Source organism: Oncorhynchus mykiss, chromosome 17 (genome assembly GCF_057628025.1).
Source record: "Oncorhynchus mykiss isolate SJ-2025 chromosome 17, ASM5762802v1, whole genome shotgun sequence".
NCBI classification, from domain to species: Eukaryota; Metazoa; Chordata; class Actinopteri; order Salmoniformes; family Salmonidae; genus Oncorhynchus; species Oncorhynchus mykiss.
The window spans coordinates 61,881,465-61,907,510 of record NC_143038.1 but is presented as its reverse complement, the minus strand read 5'-3'; the positions used below and the strand labels follow the sequence as shown (position 1 = coordinate 61,907,510).

The 26,046-nt window shown below is 41.8% G+C and overlaps 1 protein-coding gene across 1 annotated transcript; it reads right to left on the bottom strand.

Moving 5' to 3' along the window:
* Nucleotides 1-679: 679 nt before the first annotated feature.
* On the bottom strand, nt 680-11,877 carry LOC110494627 (uncharacterized). Its single transcript, XM_021569859.3, has 10 exons — nt 11,531-11,877; nt 10,310-10,355; nt 4,071-4,175; nt 3,675-3,855; nt 3,210-3,424; nt 2,891-3,046; nt 2,548-2,703; nt 2,275-2,294; nt 1,919-2,171; nt 680-1,144 (listed from the first exon to the last, which is right to left on the bottom strand). The coding sequence occupies exons 1-10, from the start codon at nt 11,588-11,590 to the stop codon at nt 915-917; spliced, it is 1,422 nt and encodes a 473-aa protein (XP_021425534.3). The 5' UTR covers nt 11,591-11,877; the 3' UTR covers nt 680-914.
* Between the last annotated feature and the right edge of the window lie 14,169 nt (nt 11,878-26,046).

Here is a 26,046-nt window from a genome sequence, read left to right as displayed (position 1 = left end):
CTTTACTTATGCCTAGCTTTTAAAATGGAAATGGTTGAAAAATGTATCTATGCCTTCATTTCTCAAAAATATAGACCCTAGCTTTCATTTGACACCTAATTTGATATTCTCCTATTTCTGTCGAGGAACAGACTGGAGATCATACATGTAGGTTACTGTATAGCAATGTCTTGAATATAAATTCACAGAACAATGCTTGTGACCAGATGTAGGCTACTGATAACATAGCAATTATATGCGGCTTCATGTCTGCAAATGTGGATCATTTTATTTGAAAGAGAATTGTATGATTATTGCTCTTCCCTGTAAGAGGACATTAAGGCAGTAGCCTTGTAAAATTGTCATTGTGTTATGCTGTCTTTAAAATGAAAATATGCCCTATGCTGAACATGGCTATGTTTGAGTATACATTTCCCAGACAGTCCATGTATTACTTCACAATGAAAAATGGTATGCTCTTTACACCCCAACTATCATGGTTATTGAAGTTACTTCACACCTCGTATGAAGTGCTTGTCTTTTCATTTTTTGTGGTTGATACAGTTTAATTTGTGAACATGTACCCTAGCATGGGAAACTCCAACTCACAGCGTCATCACCGCATATCATACAGAACATGCATTCCTCTCTTAGGTACTGTCCCAGCACTGCTGCTGTGAAGTAAGACCATAACATGCAGTTCAAACAAGTTGTCACTCTTTAATAATAGAAGGCCCATAGACCCCAGTGTATTTTGCAATTCAGTCTGTCTTTACAGTAGCAAATAATATTCAGTCTGTCTTTACAGTAGCAAATAATATTCAGTCTGTCTTTACAGTAGCAAATAATATTCAGTCTCCCTCTCCCAGAGATGGTATGATATTGACTGAACCTGCCCCCCCCCTCACACCCCCTCACCATTTTTTTCATAGTTTTCAATTGCTGGTGGCTGGCACGGGGTAGCTCAGCTCTTTGCAGGTATCCTTCGGCGTACTCATTCCCTCTGGCCCCAGAGCGGAGCCCCAAGGGAGTGGGTAGGAGGACTCCTGCTGGGGCTTGCTGGTGAGGGGACAGCCCTCTCCTCCACTCTCCCCTTGATCCCCCTCCCTGTCTGATTTGTTGGATCCCAGGACAACCGTCCCTGGAGAGTAGATGTATATGGACCCTGAATCAAACACCAACAAGCACAAACATTATCAGATGAAACTATTGAAACAGGTGACACAAATGTATATATATTATGCACAGTAAATGCTGATGTAAAACCTGGTGGACTTAGCAGTGTAATAAATTAACAATATGACACAGAGGAAGTGAAAAGCTGGCATCACTCAGCAGCATGTGCTTCTGTTTTTGTATGCATGATTCTGGCTTCCTGTATCCTCACTAAATTAACCTCTGACCCTGATTTAAAGTATGCACTGCACTGGTGCTACTGTTTCTTGGCAGGAAAACGTTAACAGGAAGTTCAAACTAGAAGAAGTATGTCTCAACTCGCGGCCAAAGAAAACAACTGGAACGGGTAATGTGAACTCGGACGCATGTAAAAAAAAAAAAAAAACTTCCTTGTGCAGAACACAGTCACATTTTTCCAGACCTGAGTTTTCCCGACCCTTTAGGCCAGGGGTAATCAACTCGTACCCTACGAGGTCTGAGCTTGCTGGTTTTCTATTCTACCTGATAATTAATTGCACCACCTGGTGTCTCAGATCTAAATCAATCCCTGATTAAAGGGGAACTATGAAAAAAAAGGTCCAGCGTTTTGAGGTCCAGAGTTGAGTTTGAGGGCTCTAGGCCCTAGTTATTGGACAATGTAGCAGAAAATATGACTCTCCAAATGTGTCTGCACATCACGCAAACATAACATATACAGTGTAATAATATGACATTCATGCATTTAATAAATCAGTAACAGTGCAGAGTGATCCACTACACCTACCTACTATGTTGCTAATGTTTTCTCCTCCAGAGGGATCTACTGAGACATTCTGCATGCCCCCTGGAAGTTGTGACCCTGTACCCTCCTGTCTAGGATCTCCCCCAGTCTCCCTCCCCAGAAGATGCTGGGCCTCCAGGTGTGGGATTCTCTCCTGTGGCAGCATGGCCTGCTTATAGGAAGCCGTCTGTAGGGCAGCAGGACAAGGCTGGCACTCCCACGCTTTATAGCTCCCTCTCAGACTTTCCTTACAAATCTGGTTGTCCCAAGGTAGAGAAGTCAACATTTATACTTCTAGCAACAATGGACAGTAGTTTGATTCAAACTTTATGCAACTAGAGAATAAGTAATGTACTCACATATTTCCGAAATATTGGACCTAAAGGAATCAAAATTATATTTATAAGTGGTCAAGTCTTAGACTGAGTATAATAGTAATCAAAATACATTGTTTTTCACGTATGTATACACACAATGTTTCACTGTCTCCCCCTGCAGGGGAGTATAGGTGGTGTTAGTGTTCGCTTTGTCAATAATTGTTGCTAGTGTATTTATTTACTTACTGTGTCTTATAGAAAAATGCCATGTATCACTGCATATGTGTTTGTTATCTAACCACTTTATTCTCTCACCTTTCCACTTGTGCATGGACTCCAGTGACCTCCCCCTACACCCCACAAAGTAACCAATCAGCAGCAGAGTGACCCCTAAGAGCCCAACTATCAGCAGCAGCAAAGGGAGACTGGGAGGGCTCTGTCCAGAGGCTGGGACTGGGAGATGAGGTGAGTCTGGGGTGAACAGAGAGACAGAAGCAGGCTGTAGTGGTGAACCTGTCAGTGTTATGTTACCTTCACTGAATATAACAGACCATTTAAAGGACTAAACCAACTACAAATTAATTTCTGAAATAATTATGAATTGTCACATCTAGTAGAAATTGAGAGAGGGGATACTCTAGTCTTTTGAGAACTATACCATTGTCTTTTGTGGTAAGAGGGGGTGCAGAGGCAGACTCTGCAGGTGAGGTGTCACTGTCCACCTTGCATGGCTTTCTCCTGGTGGTGAGCTTGGTTGCGAGGGAGATGGAGGGGTCTCTCCTGGCTTGGGACAGAGAGGACCTGATGAGAACGTCTGGAATAAATAGACAACATGTGTGATTAAATGGCAGGGTGACGTCACGGGACAACAAGACCTCTAGTACTTGACTGGTGAAGCTTGTTAAAACGCTCCAGGGACAGAGCAGGAAATGCTTGGATTTCACTCAAGTATGAGAAAGCTTTTCTAAGAGCCATACTCTCAGGAGACCAAACCAGTCGAGATGCGGATCTCGCGATGAGGAGTTCTCTGTTGGTGCCGACACCACTGGATATAGCAGAACGAAGGGACATCTTTGAGCTTTGAGCAGGTGGAAGTGCAGTAGTTGTAGGAGAGGTGGGGGAAGTCTGGGCACACACACGATCCTGAGAGGCAGTGCCCTCTGTTACCATGGTCATTCCCTTATGGCCACAACTGGTAGGGGAGAAGCCAGGAGATAACGTGTTTATCTAAATGAGAAAGTACAGTGTTCGATACTACTAGTACTAATAATAATTTCATTTACTGTAAAAGTAGGCCTTGGGTACAATTGTTAGTTTCAAATGACTCAAATCCAGTAGAAGGAGCTACAGCATCATATTTGAGATATTTATAGGTAGACAACATGTGAATCAGTACAGTGCATGTGGTGCTCGGTACCAGTGTTCTGTAGCTGTGGACTCACACTGTGTGGGGTTTGCAGGACGTGGCTAGGTTTGCTGTGTTGGAGAAGGTGCCAGACACGCACGGTTTACACCTCCTGCAGGTATACTGGGCAGTGCTGGCACAGAAAAAGCCCCTGACACAGTGGCACACCCGGTTTGAGTCCCGGCGGCATTCCTTCACCTGTGTCAAGTGCCGATCAACTTTGCCCACCAACAAAGACAAGACACACAAACACACAAATTATCAATGAGACATTTGCTCTGAATATGTTTATCCACTCTATTCAAAAGTAAAATAACGGCAGCATTTTACATGAAACTATTGTTACCTTGAGTTAAACTACAAATTATGGGTATGATGTCTATTGTGTAGAGGAATTAACTAACACAAGGTAATGCCTATATCTAAAAGTTACCTGAGCAGGCTTTAGTACAGAAGTCACACTTAGGACGGCCATTAAGCTTGTACCAGTAGTAACCATTGGGACAAGGGACACACTTACACTTGTTAATGATGAAGCCTACAAACACAAATGACAGAGAGCTGTTCACATAATGTATCAACATCCTGATTACACACTTCCCTAAATCTTTCTCTCTCTCAATGCATTGTCACTTTAGTAAGTAAAATGGGTTCACTGAAGTTAAGATCCAGGAATGGAAGAATGATTCCCCAAAGACTGTTCTGAATGTGAAGTTGCCTGCAAACCACAAAGATGCAATATGCAGACATCGCTCTGCCAGTTCCTGGTTGCTAAAATTATAATAGTTCGCCTAATTTAGATTGGTAGATTGGGTGGGCTATTTACAGATGGACTATGTACAGCTGCAGCGATCATTTAGCTGCTCAGATAGCTGATGTTTAAAGTTAGTGAGGGAAATGTAAGTCTCCAGCTTCAGCGATTTTTGCAATTCGTTCCAGTCACTGGCAGCAGAGAACTGGAAGGAAAGGTGGCCAAAGGAGGTGTTGGCAGCTTTGGGGATGACCAGTGAGATTTACCTGCTGGAGCGCGTGGTACGGGTGGGTGTTGTTATCGTGACCAGTGAGCTGAGATAAGGCGGAGCTTTACCTAGCATAGACTTATAGATGACCTGGAGTCAGTGGGTCTGGCAACGAATATGTAGTGAGGGCCAGCCGACTAGAGCGTACAGGTCGCAGTGGTGGGTGGCATAAGGGGCTTTGGTAACAAAACAGATGGCACTGTGATAGACTGCATCCAGTTTGCTGAGTAGAGTATTGGAAGCTATTTTGTAGATGACATCGCCGAAGTCGAGGATCGGTAGGATAGTCAGTTTTACTAGGGTAAGTTTGAGTGAAGGAGGCTTTGTTGCGAAATAGAAAGCCGATTTTAGATTTGATTTTGGATTGGAGATGTTTGATATGAGTCTGGAAGGAGAGTTTACAGTCTAGCCAGACACCTAGGTATTTGTAGTTATCCACGTATTCTAGGTCAGAACCGTCCAGAGCTGTGATGCTAATCGGGCGGGTGGGTGCGGGCTGCGAACAGTTGAAAAGCATGCATTTGGTTTTACTAGCGTTTAAGAGCAGTTGGAGGCCACGGAAGGAGTGTTGTATGGCATTGAAGCTTGTTTGGAGGTTAGTTAACACAGTGTCCAAAGAAGGGCCAGAAGTATATAGAATGGTGTCGTCTGCATAGAGGTGGATCAGGGAATCACCCGCAGCAAGAGCGACATCGTTGATATATACAGAGAAAAGAGTCGGCCCAAGAATTTAACCCTGTGGTACCCCCATAGAGACTGCCAGAGGTCCGGACAACAGGCCCTCAGATTTGACACACTGAACTTTGTCTGCGAAGTAGTTGGTGAACCAGGCGAGCTAGTCATTTGAGAAACCAAAGGCTATTGAGTCTGCCGATAAGAATACGGTGATTGACAGAGTCGAAAGCATTGGCCAGGTCGATGAAGACGGCTACACAGTACTGTCTTTTATCGATGGCGGTTATGATATCATTTAGTACCTTGAGCGAGGCTGAGGTGCACCCATGACCAGCTCTTCTTAGACTTGCTGTCAATGAGAATGACAGATCTATAACTCACACTCTATGTGAATTTGTTGTGGCCGCCCAAAAAGTTACATATTGCAGCTGAGTCATAAGGGAGTGTTTAGTGGTTTGTGCAACAACATAGGATGAAAAAGGAAGTTGAAGAGTAAGTACTTAAATTAGTCTCTGTTAGACAGTACACAAACAGGGCTGGCGACAGAAAAGTAGGTTACCTTTGCAAGTTTATCCAAAATGATTCCAACATCCAAACCAATGTCAGTCATCTAGTGTATGCAGTATATAAAACAGTGATCCGAACAGTGCACTCGCCAACTTTCCTTCAATTTCACACCGGAAAACGCATCCTATTGAGCAAAACAGTGCCCCTCTGTCTTACTATATGTAGCCCATGTATCTGATTCTGTCTGGCCAAAAAGAGTATGACATGCCACGAAAACTACAGGTAACAGCTAAAATAAAGGAAACACTTGAGTAAATGATACAAAGTATATTGAAAGCAGGTGCTTCCAAACAGGTGTGGTTCCTGAGTTAATTAAGCAATTAACATCCCATCGTGCTTAGGGTCATGTATAAAAATGCCCAGTTGCCCATTATTTTGGATACCATGGCTAGAAGAAGAGCTCTCAGTGACTTTGAAAGAGGGGACTCAAAGGAGCATAGGGGGTTTACATGCATCAAAACTGGGACCAAGAGACAGAAGCGTTTTTTTTTCCAATCTCAAGGCCATCAGACTGTTAAATAGGCTTCACTAGTCAGCCTCCACACAGTACGCTGCTCTGAACTTAGTCACTTGCCGGCAACCACCCGGTTACTCAACCCTGCACCTTAGAGGCTGCTGCCCTGTGTACATAGACATGGAATCACTGGTCACTTTAATAATGTTTACATGCTGTATTACTAATTTCATATGTGTGTATATACTGTATTCTAGTCAATGCCATCCTATTCAACTATTGCTGTATGTACTATTCTACTCTACGTATTCTACAGATACACTAAATATTCTTTCCACATACTGTCCATAATATACATTCCATCACATCATATATATATATATATATATATATATATATATATATATATATATATATATATATATATATTATACTCCGGACTCCGACATTGCTTGTCCTAATATTTATATATTTCTTAATTCCATTATTTTACTTTTAGATCTGTGTGTATTGTTGTGAATTGTTAGATATTACTCCACTGCAGGAGCTAGACACGCAGGCATTTCGCTACAGCCTCAATAACATCTGCTAAATATGTGTATGTGACCAATAAAATTTGATTTGATTATGGGGTGAGACAGCGTTTTACACCCCCATCAACAAAACACCAAATTATGGAATTTCTCGTGGAAGAATGGTGTCGCAACCTTCCAATAGAGTTCCAGACCCTTTTAAAATCTATGCCGAAGTAGATTGAAGCTGTCTTGGGGCTGGTGGTGGCCAAACACCATTAAAACGCTTTGTGGTGGTGTTTCCTTTATTTTGGCAGTTACATGTACAGTGGGGCAAAAAAGTATTTAGTCAGCCACCAGTTGTGCAAGTTCTCCCACTTAAAGAGATGAGGCCTGTAATTTAGGTAAGCAGCTTGGTTTGAAGAAATCAACTGTGGGAGCAATTATTAGGAAATGGAAGATATACAAGACCACTGATAATCTCCCTCGATCTCAGGCTCCACGCAAGATCTCACCCCGTGGGGTCAAAATTATCACAAGAATGGTGAGCAAAAATCCCAGAACCACACGGGGGGACCTAGTGAATGACGTGCAGAGAGCTCGAACCAAAGTAACAAAGCCTACCATCAGTAACCCACTACGCCACCAGGGACTCAAATCCTGCAGTGCCAGACGTGTCCCCCTGCTTAAGCCAGTACATGTCCAGGCCCGTCTGAATTTTGCTAGAGAGCATTTGGATGATCCAGAAGAAGATTGGGAGAATGTCATATGGTCAGATGAAACCAAAATATAACTTTTTTGTAAAAACTCAACTCGTCGTGTTTGGAGGACAAAGAATGCTGAGTTGCATCCAAAGAACACCATACCTACTGTGAAGCATGGGGGTGGAAACATCATGCTTTGGGGCTGTTTTTCTGCAAAGGGACCAGGACGACTGATCCGTGTAAAGGAAAGAATGAATGGGGCCATGAATCGTGAGATTTTGAGTGAAAACCTCCTTCCATCAGCAAGGGCATTGGAGATGAAACATGGCTGGGTCTTTCAGCATGACAATGATCCCAAACACACCGCACGGGCAACGAAGGAGTGGCTTCGTAAGAAGCATTTCAAGATCCTGGAGTGGCCTAGCCAGTCTCCAGATCTCAACCCCATAGAAAATCTTTGGAGGGAGTTGAAAGTCCATGTTGCCCAGCAACAGCCCCAAAACATCACTGCTCTAGAGGAGATATGCATGGTGGAATGGGCAAAAATACCAGCAACAGTGTGTGAAAACCTTGTGAAGACTTACAGAAAACGTTTGACCTCTGTCATTGCCAACAAAGGGTATATAACAAAGTATTGAGTTAAACTTTTGTTATTGACCAAATACTTATTTTCCACCATAATTTGCAAATAAATTCATTAAAAATCCTACAATGTGATTTTCTGGATTTTTTTTCTCATTTTGTCTGTCATAGTTGAAGTGTACCTATGATGAAAATTTACAGGCCTCTCTCATCTTTTTAAGTGGGAGAACTTGCACAATTGGTAGCAGACTAAATACTTTTTTGCCCCACTGTATGTGCTCAGCTACTTCCTGTGCCATGACGTTTCATCATAGGCTCCAAAGTGGCAGTTTCTGACAGTGTTGAATCAATTTTCAATTACTGAATGGCATGAAGTGAATTCACCATGTATCAGTAACCACGTTTCCATCCAACCTTTTTATGCGCGTAACGTACATGTCGGATAATGGAACATTTTGTCGGTAAACGACAAAACAAAATGCGCAAGACAAGATGGGATATTTTTGTTTTGGTAAAATTAATTATGCGAGAAATGGTGATGGGAATATTGATATAATAACCATCATACGGAAGTAAACTTGGGAGTCACACAATGATTTGTTCTTCTGTGGACTTGTGGTTGTAGTTAATTCTCTGTTTAGCCAAATTATTATATTGCCGATTCTGATCCAACCATAAATTCATACATTGTGCCCCTGGCCTGAAAGGATGGAAGTTCAACATGTAGTTACAGTGGATGTAGTATGCTAATGTTAACTATTTATCTTATCTTATTTAGCTTACCGTTCCTTTGAAAATAAGTTAGGAGAGCAAGTATCATAGACCATAGACCGTTTAGTCAACATGAAAGAGGAGGATGACGTTGGCGTTTCTCTATAAATAGTGAGTCAACATGTTTTTTTCTACTTGCACGCACACACATATTTGCACACAGAAATCAGTACCATGGACAGCCACATCATATGTATCTTACGTTGTTGATTGGACTAAATCGTTTTTGGTATGTTTTAGTTTTTACTGTATTAGACTAAGCATTGGTAATTAGATGACGTTGACATGTCGAAGTTGAAATGGTTTTGGAATAGTGGAGGCAGCTCAATAGTTCCTTAGTATTCCGAAAATGCTTGAAACATTACATTGATTGACCATGCTGCAGGTCATGTAACTGTTTGTACATGCAATTTGTTTTGTGGACTTTCCGGTTTTGGAAGGAAACAAATGTGTGGTTGAATTATTATTGTCTCGGTTTTAGGCCTATATATCACGGTGTCAAGGCATATGAAGTTGTTAGGTTATTGAGCAAACATCGCACAACACATTTTACCCACGCACCGCTACTGTTTATTAGGCTACAGATGAAATACGCTATTATGAACTTCAGAAGGTGTTGAAAGTGCACACGGTGATTAATGCTCCTTTCCAATAAATATCCAGGGCCTTATTCTGGAGACATGATTATCGATGCTTGGTTGCTTTTTGACGAATACAAATAATATCGCTCTTTTATCCATAATAATCTCATCATGTAGGCTACATGTGTCAAACTCATTCCACAGAGGGATGCGTGTCTGTGGGTTTTCGCTCCACCCTTGTACTTGATTGATTGAATTAAGGTCACAAATTAGTAAGGAACTCCTCTCACCTGGTTGTCTAGGTTTTAATTGAAAGGAAAAAACAAAAACCCGGAGACACTCGGCCCTGGGTGGAATGACCCGGATGTAGGCTATCCTAACCGCAATGTTTCTGCCAGCTGTTGGCTAGAGCGCATGTGCCAAGACCAGAGTGGGCACATTTGCAATATAAGGCTAAACTTTTTTTTAAACAAAACCATCAGTAATTTATTTTTACAAAACCAATAGTAGAGTTGAAAATTCGATGGAAACCCATTTAACTTGTATTCTTTATTTGGTACATGAGAATTTAACCGAAAAAGTTATGTTTATGTGCAGCACGTCATCACGCACAGCCTTTTCTCCGCAACTGGTCAATTTGATGGAAACATCTCAGGTGGGAAAATGCGAATATTGTTTTTATGAGGATTTCAAAATATTCGCATGAAGATATGTTGCCAATTAGATGGACACGTAACTACTGTGAGACAAGTGTAATCTTTCACCACACTTTTACACTCTAGATCAGGGGGAAGCTGATTACGTTACCTGAGTCACAGGTACGAGGACAGCTAGACAACAACACAGAACAAACCTGAGAGAGAGAGAGAGAGAGAGAGAGAGGGAGAATATTTTTCATTAGAATAATCATTATTTTATTTCGCAACAACAGGATATTTCAGTTCCCAGAGTGGACGTCAGCTATGACGAACATTGCACGCACGATGGAAATGCCAAGGCCACCTCACACTTATCTACAGGACACCTACATTTCCTCTCAAAACCACAAACCAGTTCAGAAAACAGTGACCAATGTGACAGAATGTACCAACAAATACCTGGCAAAACCACCCACACAAACAAACCAACAAATTATTGGTAAAAAAAAATGATACAAAACAAAAAACTGAATAGTATTATAATACTAGTTATTATTATTATTATTATTATTTGTAGTAATAATATAGTATTATCTCCCTATTGGGAAAGATTGTTTGACTAAGTGGACAAATTCCAAAGGGTCATCTTGAGCTCCACATTCAAGTTCATGTTGACACATATTAAGCTTATTATGGCTGTAGGCTACTGGCAATCAAAACAATATTAGGCCAAATCAATAATAGTGCTGTCATAAGTAAAGTTTTTGTTAAGCAACAAAAAAAAAACTACACAATTTAAACTCTTATATTAACAGTTCTTTCAGATTGATAAGCTTTATAAAACAGTCAATAAACTAACCCCCTGGTGTTAACTAACATGTTATGAGAGCATTCTTGATTTCAGTGGATGACCTGCTCTACATATAACTATGTACAATACCAGAATGACTTTTTACTGGCAGTATAGGGCCAATTACCATCAGGCCTCGCTGGGGTTTTGGTTAAAAAGGTTTCTGTTCCTGTAAGAGCAGTGGCTACCTAGTCATTTCTTTCTTGTTCACTTACCTGCAGGCTATTTTCCATTATTAAAACATGTATCAACCAAGAGAGAATAGTGTTACATTTAAGAATTATGGTTACACTGCCATTTATAACAATGTCAAATGTAACAGACTACTGTAATTGTAACTATAAAATATTTATTATAAACACCAATAACAAAAATCATAATAACATATGATAATAAACCACCATCATCATCATCTCCACAATAATCATTAACATGTAGTCATAATAATTTACTAGGTCTCATCATTCTCCTCATTAAAAATGCAAAAAAAATGCAAACCCAATCGCATCAGTAAAACATACGGTTGGCTAGGCTACTCACCAGATTAAAAAAGCAAAGTATTCTCAAAGGATATGAGGTAATACGGCGTTGATAATCCATTTCAAACTACTGAGATGCTAGTTGTAAAAAATGTCGTTTTTCAAAAGAAACAAGCCGAAACGTGTTGTTTTACCATGCCTGATTGAATCTCTCTCTGATCAAGGTGCTCAAATAGATGCAGTGGAGGTTTTGTTCATGTTCGAGTTTGGCGGGGTTATGTCGTCAGTGGGTTGTCCAATAAAGAAGCAGATTAACATAGCGCGGGTGTTGGCCATTTCCATCTGTGGTAATCGCTCGTGGACCGACTCGGGCAACATATCAGATAAAGAAGTATTTACTCGACATTTAAATTCTGGTTTTCCCAGCACTAGAGGCTTAGCCTGATTGCCATCTGTTCATTTATTACATTACACTCCTTTCCGCTTCTGTCATTTGTCAAATATCAGAATGTAGCTAAAAAGACTGGTACCCAGACACGTTACTAGAGGCTTCACTAAAACCAACTTTCTGATATAAACTACTAGAGGCATCACTAAAATTACTAGAGGCATCACTAAAACCAACTTTCTGATATAAACTTGAAGATCTTGAATGTTGATTTTAGTATAGACAATTCCAATTGTGTGATAAAGGGGACATTTTCCCGAGCCATACCTCTATAGCTTCTACCCATCCTTATTTCAGATAAAGGAAAAGAGCGACGAGGGCTGCTTTTTAGTATTCAAACAGGGTCTTCCTCTCTGTTGATTTATTAATGTTATAATGCAGGGATTTTTTTTTTTTACTTTTCTTGCTCATGGATCCCCGCCCAGGCAAACCGGCGACCCAGGGACCCCCATCACATGTTAGCAAAAAACAAAATCACGTCTTGTCCTGTCTTCAGGTGAATGATAATGTCAAGTAGAAGTAATTACCATTTAAGAATGTTGACCTTCCCACAGTCAGTGGTATAAAGAAACTGAGTATCTGTACTTTATTTTACTATTTATATTTTTGACAACTTTCAAGCCTACTTTTACTCCACTACATTCCTCAAGAAATATATATACTTTCTACTCCCATACATTTTCCTTGACACCCAAAAGTACTCTTTACATTTTGAATGCTTAGCAGGACAGGAAAATGGTCCAATTCATACACTTATCAAGCGAACACGTGGTCATCTCTACTGCCTCTGATCTGGTGGACTCACTTAACACAAATGCTTTGTTTGTAAATTATGTCTGAGTGTTGGATTGTGCCCATACCTATCCATCAATTTTAAAAACAAAACAATTGTGCCATCTGGTTTGCATAATATAAAGAATTTGAAATTATTTACAGCATTTACTTTCTAGTTTTTATTATTTCAATTCATAGGATTCATACAATACATTATGAATTTATAATGTATAAAATCCCCCCCACCCCTCACCGGCAATGTGCTAGCATGTAAAATAAATCATGGGATAAAAACAAATAAATTAACATTACATAGTAAATCTGCTGAACAATATATCATATAGCCTCAGAAATGGTGACAAATTACTGATACACATTCATGGATGTAAAGGCCCGTTGGTTACAAGTTCAGAAATGTCCACTGCTGCTTTTTTCCATGTGTCCAGGGTGGACACCTTGGTCCTGTCACATCTGCTCCTGCCCCCCCCCCCCCCCCCTCCCCCCAGCCATTCCCCAGTACACTCTCTCTCTCTCTCCCTCCCTTTCTGTTTGTGTGTGATGGTGTGGTTGGGGACAGGTGTGCTAGAGTCCGCAGATACCTACCAGCTACAACTCGTTCCATTATCTAGACCTCTGCAAATACTCAGTTCTGCCACTTCCACTCTGCCAGATCGTAATCTCTGCTCAGTCAGTTTATGCTTCTAGACGTTATTATTATTCAAGATCCTGTTACCCTGCTGTACCTGTTTCCCTGCTTGATGCTGTTTATCCTCTCACTGCAGTTTTGCCGCCCTGACTCTGGCTCCTGTCTCCTGTTCCACTTCTCACCACGTGCTACCCTGTTCTGGACTCACCGCACCACCACCTCCTATAGGATTCCCCTCCGGACCTGTTTACCCTCAATCAACATGACCAAGCTCTTAAAACCCTTCTGGAGACTACCTTCGCCCAAAGCTCACAACCTGTCCCTCCTCTCCGCCCCGGGAGCCGTTTGTTCCTACTCCAGAGCGCTACGATGGTAATCTTGGAACCTGCAGGGCCTTTTTGGTACAATGTTCACTAGTATTTGAGCAACAGACCTACTCTTATGCTCGTGAACAAGCCAAGATGTAGTTTTTGATTGGTTGCCTCTGTGGAGCAGCGCTTTCCTGGGCCACTGCTGTGTGGGAGGGACAGTCACCCATTTGCTTCTCCTGTAGTAGATTCACGGAGGAGATGAGAAAGGTTTTCGACCACACGGTTTGTGGAAAGGACGCTGCTAAACGACTCCTGTCCCTCCATCAAGGCTCCCAGAGTGTTGCTGAAATGGCATATGAGTTCAGCACCCTCGCCGCAGAGAGCGACTGGGATGAGGAGGCTCTTCAGGGAGCATTCCGGAACTCACTCACTGAGACCCTAAATGACGAGTTGGTGTCCAGGGAGGAGCCTGATCTTGATGAACTAATTTCTCTCACTATCCGCATTGACAACCGTCTCCGGGAGCGTCGGAGGGAGAGGGTAGTTAAGGTTGCAAGCTCCTTAACATCTGCTTCAGTGCCTTGTTATTTTCCTCTGACTGTATCCCAACCCCAGGCATGTTCTGAACCTGAATTCATGCAGCTCGGCCAGAACCGTCTATCTCCGGAGGAGAGGCAGCGGCGTGTCGATACTAGGAGCTGTCTATACTGTGGCCAGGTTGGTCACCTGGTTTCCACTTGTTCCCTGCGTCCAGCAAGAAGAGAGAGGCTCAGGGGATATGGGGAAAATACGATTGGGTCAAATCGCCTGCCCATGTTCCCCCAGACCCCTGTTTGAGGCCAACCTTGTGTGGCAGAGTCAGACTTTTCCTCTAGCTGCTCTTATAGATTCAGGTGTCGACGAGAGCTTTTTGGACCGAGGTGTTGTCAACCAGTGTAATGCTCCGGGTGTCGTGGGTGTGGAGTCAAATGCAGGAGACAGAGAGTTCAATGCTGCGCGTCTTTTAATCGCACCAACGCACCACAGGGTGCTCACAAAAAAGTTACGTTCCCAAAACACAGGGAATCAAAATGTACAATGGGAAACAATCCCGACCGGGCACTAACACGTGCCTATACCACAGAGCCGAAGGTTACATAGAAATAATCCCGCACAACAACCAGGCGGGCCGGCTGTCTAATAAAGACAAACTAATTAAACATCCACAGGTGCTACCACTCAACATACAAGGAGGGGGAGGAAAAACAATCAGTGGCAGCTAATAGGCCGGTGACGACGACCGCCGAGCGCCACCTGCCCGGGAAAGGGAAACACCCTCAGTCGGACTCGTGACAACCAGTTGGGCCTGGACACTGTTCCACTTAATTCACCTCTCGATGCCTACACTCTCAACGGTAAGCTTCTCTCCCGTGTCTGTGAGAAAACCGTTCCAGTCATCCAGCGTCTCTCTGGTAATCACCAAGAAAAAATCAGTTTCCACATAATCGACAGTCCCTATTCTCCTCTGCTTCTGGGCCATCCATGGTTAAAACTACACAACCCACAGATTGACTGGACCACCGGGAGGGTTACAACTTGGAGTACATTTTGTCATTCCAATTGTCTACATTCTGTCCTCCCACCTGCCTTGTCTGTACCTCAGTCCATTCCAGAACCCCCGGACCTGTCTTCTGTTCCTCCAGAGTATCACAGCTTAGCTTGTGTTCAGTAAGCACCACACCTCGTCTCTGCCGCCTCATCGCTCGTACGACTGTGCTATTGACCTCCAGCCTGGAGCTCCCCTCCCCAGTAGCAGGTTGTATAACCTTTCTTGCCCCAGATCTAAGAATACCAAGCCTGACGCCTTCTCCCGTCAGTTCACCGCAGACAACACAGGTACCGAGCCAGAAATCCTTATGCCATCCTCCTGCATCGTTGCTGCTGTCTCCTGGGAGATCGAGTCCTGTGTTCGTCAGGCTCAGCTGAACCAGTCTGATCCAGGAAACGGTTGTTGTAAGGCTTTGTTTGTGCCAGATTCAGTTGCTCTGAAATTCTTCAGCTGGCCCATGCTACTCACCTCACCTGTCACCCTGGCATGAACCGGACTGTCGCCTTACTGCAGCAGTGATTGTGGTGGCCCACCATGGTGAGAGACGCTCGGGAATTCATCTCAGCCTGCTCGGTCTGTGCCCGGAACAAAACCTCCATCAAACCTACGTCCGGTCGGCTTCGCCCTCTTCCCATACCCAGTCGTCCCTGGTCACACATAGCTCTAGACTTCATCACTGGCCTTCCTCCATCTAACAGTAACTCAGTCCAGGACCACAGGCGCCGTTGTCATTGCACCTGGAGGAGGGACTGGTCTGTTCCTCGTGCCTCTGCCAGGACCCAATCCCAAGCTAACCGTTCCCGTGCTCCAGTCTACACTCCAGATCAAAAGGAATTCCATACCTCACACCCTGACAAGTCGGGTTGTGCACCAGATGGCGCCCTTGGGGGGGGGGGGGGGGTAATTGTCACATCTGCTCCTGCCACACCCCCTAGTGGTCATCCGGTGTCTGCTTGACCTGCAGCCATTCCCCCAGTACTCTCTCGCTCTCTCTCTCTCTCCACTGCTTTTGAGGGGCACATGTCCGTTTAGAAGTTTGACCAATGGATGTACTGCTAGTTCTGCTCCCCATGGGAGCCCATAGGCTCACATGGATAGGCGGAGATGAAGGTAAAGACAAAATTATGAACCTGGACATTAAAACACTGGTGGATTTCCTGGAAACTGAGGAGTCCATTCAAATTGAATGTCTTTGAAAGTATACATACCCTTCTTAGACCAATAATCTGATATAAATGGTTTCTTACACAATAATTATTATTTATTACGCCATATTGGAGAGTATGAATGCAATTTAAGATTAGTTCTCATATGCTTCTTTGTAGCTTTCCACACATTTACTGAGTGTGCTATAATGGGTCCAAACAATAACACACATTTTCTAGGAGTCAATCCAGAAAAGAATACATCTTGTAATCTAATTGGTGAAACTATTGACTCTTCTACAGCACGCCAAGGAACAGAAGCCTCTGGGATTAACCAGGTCTTCAGGAAATTCATTCGGAATGATAGGTGATACATTTTTTTGATTTGGAACTGCAAGTCCACCTGATGCTTTTGTTCTCTGTAGTGTTGCATATTTAATCTGTGGTCTCCCCCAAATGAACTTCTTTATGAAGTTGAGACCAATGGTCTATAGGAGGAGGCAGTGGTAACATGGAACTCATAAAATTGATTATGAGGAAGGATAATTGAGATTTTGATCATTGAGATTCTAGCATGCAAAGAAGTGGCCATATCAGACCATATTTTTCTGTATTTTTGGATCTTTTGAAAAGTTTCTAAGTAGTTCTTCCTGCCAGTAGTGTGAATAGATGGGGATATGGTAATGCCTAAGTACGTGATTTGTTTCTTCACTGGGATCATGGGTGGTAGTTGCACGCTTCCCATAGCTGAGTTAAGAGCTAGTAGAGCTGATGTAGACCAGTTGATCGGAAAATAGACATTATTGGCTGGAGGGATTCCTGAGCGTTTGTGACGTAGAGCAGTATGTCATCTGCATACAGAGAAATTGCTTGTTCAGTTTGTTTGATTTTGATATGTGAGGAAGCCTAATGTTGACGTATGCTTTGTGCCAGCGGTTCAAGAGGGAGCAAATAGCATAATGGAGGCGGGACAGCCTTGTTTACGTCCTCGTTGTATGATAAATGGATTAGAATGGGTAGTGCCAGTAGATATAAGAGAAGAATGATTCACATGCATGGTGCGAATCATATGTATAAATCTGGTCCCAAAACCAAAATGTTCAAGAACAAGGCATAGATATTCCCACTCTAAGCAGTCAAAGGCTTTCTCTGCATCTAATGATAGCACAGCACACGGGGTATCCAGATAGGAAGCCCCAGCAACCACATGAAACAGGCGGCACACGTTATCGGCTGCCTGACGATCCTTAATAAACCCTGTTTGTTCAGGATGTATGAGCTTGTTAATAACTATCTCTTGACTAGAACTTTGGCATACATCTTCATTTATGTTCCGATTAAACTCATTGGCCGAAAATCTTTTCCTTTCTTAGGGATATAATAGCTGATTTGATGTTTCTGTGGAATTGTACTTTCTCAATAGAAATGTTAAGAGATTCAAGAATAACTGGTCCTAGCTCTTCCCAACAGTTGAGAATGAGTTCAGGAGGTATTCCATCAATACCAGGCAATTTTTATCTATCTTATTTAAAAAAGCAGCTTTCAGTTCAGATAAAGTGACAGGTTCCTCTAATAAAATGATATGTTCTTGAGAATGTTTGGGCAACTTAAGGTTCTCCAGGAACTGCCGACAAGCAGAAGTATCAAAGCTATGTGATGAACTGTATAAATCTGAATATTATGCTCTAAAAGTTGCATTTATTTCTGTAGGATCCAGATTTCAATCCCCTAGTAGATCTGATCAACTGTATTCATCTTGTTTCAGCATGTTTAAACTGAAGTGACAGTAAGTGGCTTGGACTACTCCCTTGAAAATAGTGTTTTTGTCACACCCTTTGCATAATGAATTCTGCTCTACGTCGCAACAGGTCATTAAGTTCCTGTGTAATTGTTCTTAGCTCAATTTCTCTCTCTGTTGACTAGTTATTTTTAAGAGAGTCTTTCTGCATTTTACAATGATTTTCCAATTCACTGATTTTCTGTAAATTAGAGGAAAAAGTTTCCTCTTATGAAACCTTTAACAGCTAACCATACCATAGTTGAGTCCTCCTTATTTCTAAAAAGTATTTTAAATTGGATCTAAACTGAAAGATGAAGTCAGAGTTGTGTAGTAAATATTATTACTACTATCACGCTTTTTCATTGGGAAGATTTGAAATGTATAAAGAAATCAAATGAACATGGTTGGCAGATGTTAATGCGAGTGTAGCGAAATGCTTGTGCTTCTAGTTCTGACAGTGTAGTAATATCTAACAAGTAATCTAATAAATTCATAACAACTACCTCGTACACACAAATGCAATAAAGAGATGGAATAAGAATATATATACATATAAATATATGGATGAGCGATGGCCAAGCCACATTGGCAAGATACAATAGATGGTATGGAATACAGTTGTCGGAAGTTTACACACACCTTAGCCAAATACATTTAAACTCAGTTTTTCACAATTCCTGACATTTAATCCTAGTAAAAATTCCCTGTCTTAGGTCAGTTAGGATCACCACTTTATTTTAAGAATGTGAAATGTCAGAATAATACTAGAGAGAATAATTTATTTCAGCTTTTATTTCTTTCATCACATTCCCAGTGGGTCAGAAGTTTACATACACTCAATTAGTATTTGGTAGCATTGCCTTTAAATAGTTTAACTTGGGTAAAATTTTTCGGCTAGCCTTCCACAAGCTTCCCACAATAAGTTGGGTGAATTTTGGCCCATTCCTCCTGACAGAGCTCGTAAGAGTCAGGTTTGTAGGCCTCCTTGCTCGCACACTCTTTTTCAGTTCTGCCCACAAATTTTCTATCGGATTGAAGTCAGGGCTTTGTGATGGCCACTCCAATACCTTGATCTTATTGTCCTTTAGTCATTTTGCCACGACTTTGGAAGTATGCTTGGGGTCATTGTCCATTCGGAAGACCCATTTGCGACCAAGCTTTAACTTCCTGACTGATGTAATGAGATGTTGCTCCAATATATCCTCATACTTTTCCTTCCTCAAGATGCCATCTATTTTGTGAAGTGGCTTGCAAACCTCCCCCTTTTTTCTCCGAACATGACGATGGTCATTATGGCCAAACAGTTCTATTTTTGTTTCATCAGACCAGATGACATTTCTCCAAAAAGTACGATCTTTGTCCCCATGTGTAGTTGCAAACCGTAGTCTGTCTTTTTCATGGATGTTTTGGAGCAGTGGCTTCTTCCTTGCTGAGCGGCCTTTCAGGTTATGTCGATATAGGACTCGTTTTGCTATGGATATAGATACTTTTGTACCTGTTTCCTCCAGCATCTTCACAAGGTCCTTTGCTGTTGTTCTGGGATTGATTTGCACTTTTTGCATCAAAGTACATTCATCTCTAGGAGACAGAATGCATCTCCTTCCTGAGCGGTATGACGGCTGCGTGGTCCCATGGTGTTTATACTTGCGTACTATTGTTTGTACAGATGAACGTCGTACCTTCAGGCGTTTGGAAATTGCTCCCAAGGATGAACCAGACTTCTGGAGGTCTACAATTTTTTTCTGAGGTCTTGGCTGATTTAAAAAATAATTCCCATGATGTCAAGCAAAGAGGCACTGAGTTTGAAGGTAGGCCTTGAAATACATCCACAGGTACACCTCCAATTGACTCAAATTATGTCAATTAGCCTATCAGAAGCTTCTAAAGCCATGACATAATTTTCCGGAATTTTCCAAGCTGTTGAAAAGGCACAATCAACTTAGTGTATGTAGACTTCTGTCCCACTGGTATTGTGATACAGTGAATTATAAGTGAAATAATCTTTCTGTAAACAATTGTTGGTAAAATTACTTGTGTCAGGCACAAAGTAGATGTCCTAACCGACTTGCAAAAACTAGTTTGTTAACAAGAAATTTGTGGAGTGGTTGAAAAACAAGTTAATGACTCCAACCTAAGTGTATGTAAACTTCTGACTTCAACTGTACATATGAGATGAGTAATGTAGGATATGTAAACATGATTAGTGGCATTATTAAAGTGACTAGTGATACCTTTATTAAAGTGGCCAGTGATTTGGGTCTCTATGTTGGCAGCAGTCTCTCTATGTTAGTGATGGCTGTTTAGCAGTCTGATGGCCTAGAGATAGAAGCTGTTTTTCAGTCTCTCGGTTCCAGCTTTGATGCACCTGTACTGACCTCGCCTTCTGGATGATAGCTGGGTGAATAGGCAATGACTCGGGTGATTGATGGCCTTGATGATCCTTTTGGCCTTCCTGTGACATCACGTGCTGTAGGTGTCCTGGAGGGCAGGTAGTTTGCGGGGTTGAGACCCAGAGCCTTAAGCTTAATGATGAGCTTGGAGGGTACCAAGATGTTGAATGCTGAGCTATAGTCAATTAACAGCATTCTTATATAGGTATTCCTCTTGTCCAGATGGGATAGGGCAGTGTGTAGTGTGATGGTGAATTGCATCGTCTGTGGACGATATGATCCTTGACTAGTCTCTCAAAGCACTTCATGATGACAGAAGTGGGTACTTCGGGGCGATTTAGTTCAGTTATCTTTGCCTTCTTTGGTACAGGAACAATGGTGGCCATCTTGAAGCATGTGGGGACAGCAGACTGGGATAGGGAGCGATTGAATATGTCCGTAAACACACCAGCCAGCTGGTCTGCGCATGCTCTGAGGACGCTAGGGACTCTACGGCTAGGGATGCTGTCTGGGCCAGCAGCCTTGCGAGGGTTAACACGTTTTAAATTTCTTACTCATGTGGGCCACGTAGAAGGAGAGGGGGGCCCACATACTATTTTAGTTTATAGAAGCCAGATAAACTTTCAACAACATGTAGGTTATACTGAACACTACTGAAGAGATAATTGGTTAGCTAGCTAACAGTTGTGATGAAGACTTACTTAACTAGCTGCTAACGTTATTAGCTGTAACGTTACTTTCCCAATCACCCAGCTAGCTGGAAAGCTAGTTCTCTAGCTAGCTAGCTTGCTGGTGCTCTGTTGTCGAAGTTCATAATGATCACAAGTTAATTAGATCAAATGTTCCTCAAAACTCATTGGAGTTGTGGGAAAATGATCTTGACCAGTTCACTTAATCCATAGGTTCCCCGGTGCTTGCATGGCCCCGTTGTTGAATCTTCTTCCTCTCAACAGGACCAGTGGCGTGGTGCTCACTGCAGTGCTCGTGGTTGTACTCGCCCAGTGATGCCACAAACTCCTTGACGTCTTGTGCTGTGGTGAATGACAGACACTCTCCTGTGTGTGGCCCGGAGCGTTGCTGGATAGGTGAGGAGTGACTGGATGCCTCTCAGTCTGAGTTTGTTCCGGACCTCGTTGAAGACTTTGCTGTGTGTGTGTGCTGTAGAAAAACCACAGAACATTACCATCATGGTGAATGAACTCTGCTGCTCCGGCTCTTTGTAGAATGGCTTGGCGGTCGTTGTATCGGGGACCTTGAAGATCAGCGTCCTCGGGTCTGTCTGAAGCATTACTAGTTCCAGGTCCCGAGTAGATGCGATGGGCTTACATTTGAGCGACGTGAGTGGTCCTCCATTTCTGCCATCTTGAGCTGCATCTTCTCCAGTTGTGAAGAACAGTTGTTGATTTTCCGTTTGCTTTCCCTATTTTCACCTTGCAGATTGTCCACTTTAGTAGACAGATTTTCAATCACTTTCATCCTTCTCTCAATGTGGATTGGAATAGCTTCAACAGCCGCAAAAGTCTCTTGATGTTTTCTTTTGAGTGGTTCCACCACCTCAGCTAACATCCGTTGCAACATACCCTTGAGAGAGTTCTGTTGCTTGGCTTCAGAAATTGCGCCAGCTATGAAGGCCTCAGTTTCAGTGCTGAAGGCGGTCTTCTGACGCTTAACTGTAGGGGAAGAAGTCTGAGAAGCGCTGTTTACCTTACCTCCTTGGGTACTCGGCATTGTTAGTCAGTCTTGGGTTTGTTGTTTAAGAGTTCCTTTTTAAAATAATGTAATAAACTATGCAGTGTTTTAGTGACGAGCGACCATAACGGCCGTTGATAACATGACTTTTTTGCATTTACCTTCACTTTTGATACTTAAGTATATTTTAGCATGTACTATTACTTTTGATTCTTCAGTATATTTAAAATCAGATACTTTTACTAAAGTAGTATTTTACTGGGTGACTTTTACTTGAGTACAGGTGTGCCAAGCTTATAGCATGATACCCAAGAAGACTCAGGGCTGTAATCGCTGCCAAAGGTGCTTCAAAAAAGTTCTGAATAAAGGGTCTGAATACTTATGTAAATGTCATATTTCAGTGTTTTTTTATATACATGTGCAAATATCTCTAAACCTGTTTTTGCTTTGTCTTTATGAGGTATTGTGTGTAGATTGATGAGAGAAACAAAACTATTTAATCGATTTTAGAATAATGCTGTAACATAACAAAATGTGGAAAAAGTCCTGTAACAGAACGTACTTAAACAACAAGGAGAAACTGATTCAGACAGGACAGTCATCCAGGGTCTCTTCTTCAGTAAGCAATAGTGACATTATGTAGGTCTAATCCAAAAATGTGCTAGAGTTACTCATACACTTGGTGAATGCCCATGGTGTGCTGGGGGTTTTCCTTCTTTATTGACAGTGATGAGGGTGAGAGGTCCTCTTCAGATCATCTGTAAGGAGGGTATATCAACAGTCATTCATCAAATAATAATACTTCGCTATTTCAGTCATAGCCCTCATATTATTTTGGTTAAAAATACTTGAACCACAGATCATAATCACAGCTCAAGAAAAATATATTAGATTAAGTAAATGCACTTAGCCTGTTTGTTGACCTGTCGAAGTGTGCAGATCACTCTGTCATGGAGCTCTATGCATCCACAATCCCTAAGGGAGGAGGGAAAACAGTGTATCAATTTCAAACAGACAAACTAAACTGGTTGGGTTAGCTTTTTTTCTGTGTAGAATTCATTTATGCTATCCAGTCATAGCCCAGTAAGGGCTGCTGTCTCTCTGAGGCTGACATCTGCTCCAGTCCAGGGGATTGGAATGTGTCGTTATCCACCTCCCTCTATGGACACAAGCAGAGGGAAACATTTTTAATGAGACTATAAAAGGTGAAATGTGCTGCTCAATAAAAATGCAGCAGTGAGTTCAGTGAGATTAAGCAGTTGTATTGCTCCACTTTGATGATACAGTGCCATCTAGTGGGAGAAGATATACCTATCTTTCTTTAAATGGTCTATGATAGTAGTAACAGAGTAATTGCAACAGTAACAACTTTGATTTAGGACTATCAAATTAAACCTTAATTGGAAATTAGCCTAGTCATTGCTTTTTAATTGCATAGTAATGGAGTTGAACAGAACTGTCCACACACCACTTCTGTAATAACAAAATCACACGTTCACTCTCCTGATTATAGAGAATGGGCCTTGTAAAGGCCCTCCTAATATCCAGTGATCTGACAAGACTTGCAAGACAGCCGTTGGCTCGGTCTTGAAAAAGTCCTGTGTAAACAGTAGTGTGTTCTGCAGCTTGGCCTGGTTTGAGCTTGTGTCCTGTGGTAAGGGATGGTGTGGAGGTCTGACAGAGGGTGACTTTCACAGATTCCTCTGCCTCACCTGAGGAAAACGGGTTCAGCATTATTTTCTATGGAAATCTTATGATGTGACTGATATGCCAATATTAGTCTAGAGCACAGTTACATACACACAATAATGTGATTATTGTGGATAATAAGATTAATATAATAGTTTGTTTAAAACATTTACATGCTTTGCAAGAAGAACAATTTCCCTAATAATCTTGTTTACATGGACACATCTGAAGTCAGGCTTCTGATGGGACTTTTGATGAATGCAGAAAATCGGCAATGACCATGTTATTTTTGTGAATACTTTTTTATTCTGAGTTCGGACATATAACGTTTGTATGTGAAAACTATAAGATGCATACTTCAAGTTTTTCCAAACTCACTTCACTGCTTGCTGATTATACACTGTACTGCAATATTGTAGCGGGTTTACTAATGCGTTAGCTCTAGTAGCAATATTGACTATGACTTTAGCTAATATAGTGACAATGATGTAGGCTGTGTGTAGCGGTTTTTATATGAGGGTTTTGCTTGGAAAGGTTTTATCGACTGGTCACAGACAGCTGATGTGTTGTGCACTGAAGTCCAAAAGTGAAGGGAAAAGGTGAGAAGAGGAGAGCGTGTAGATGCAAGAAGGAATTAACGAGCAAAGTGATCATGCTGTATGTGGCTGCTATGAAAGTGAACTGTTTTTCAAATCAAACTTTATTTCTCATATGTGCAGAATACAACAAGTGTAGACCTTACCGTGAAATGCTTACTTACAAGCCCTTAACCAACAGTGCAGTTCAAGAAGAGGTAAGAAAATATTTAACAAATAAACTAAAGTAAAAAATAATAAAAAGTAACACAATAAAATAACAATAACGAGGCTATATACAGGGGGTACCGGTACCGAGTCAATGTGCGGGGATACAGGTCAGTCGAGGTAATTTGTACATTTAGGTAGGGGTGAAGTGACTATGCATAGATAATAAACAGCTAGTAGCAGCAGTTTACAAAACAAATGGAGGGGGTTGGGTGTCAATGTAAATAGTCTGGTGGCCATTTGATCAGGAGTGTATTCATTCCGACGATTATGTTGAAAAATATTTCTTAAACTGAAGAAAACGGAACGGAACGGGGAGAAACATACCTGTATTTGTCCAATAGAAACTCTAGTTTGCGACGCTTGGACTAATAATTACACCCTAGATCATCTAGATGCAGGGTGGAATTGCAAGGTGCAAGGTGGAATTGAATGTGTCACTGTCTGTCACCTTGATTACTAAAAATTGTGTCTCAACCTGTGCATCTACATTGTAAACTTTCATTCATAGGCTAGGATGTAGCAACCTCATGATGGGTATAGGGGAAAACTCAAGTATAATGTAATAACCTAAACCTATCGATGTTACATTGAGCTGGGTGAATGGAATATGAATGAGTCATCCAATATGCTGTAATAGAAATAAGGCCATGCTCATTAAAAAAAGTCCTCCCTCATCTTAAACGTCACCGACCGCCACTGCAAGCAGAGTAAGCTGTTTACATGACTAATGCCATACTCTGCCTTCTGACATAATCAGTTTAATATTGAATTATTAGTTTGCATGTAAAAATACTCTGGCATCAGTTATTTTGCATTCAACTGACATAGCTAGCTAGCTTGCTATCTACATCCAGTTCTCTGTGGGGCTGTGGCCTGTGTCTCAGTGTTGTCTCTCTCCTTGAACTGTACAGTAGGTTTACTGAGAGCAGACCTGGCAGTACCGAGGTCATCATGGTCTTTGCAGGGGGTCTGTTTTCTTTATTTTGACCTCGGTTTTTTGTTGTCTTCCCATCCGAGTCACTCTCCAAGCTGCCTTGGATAGTCAATACTCTTTTGGTTTGGTGCCTCAACTGCATCAATAAGTCTTTGTTGTGCTCTCGCAAGGCGCTCATTTATTCAGACGAGAAGAGCAAGCAACTTGATCTTAACGTTAACTGGCTAGCTAACCAAAAGTTAGAGCCAGTGTTGGTAAATTCTGAATACGATATCATTGTTCAAGATATTTGGCAAATTTGCTGGCTAGCTATGTCATACAAGTTTTAAATCGATGTAGCTATAATCATTTATATGCTAACCTAATGCAAGTTTGAT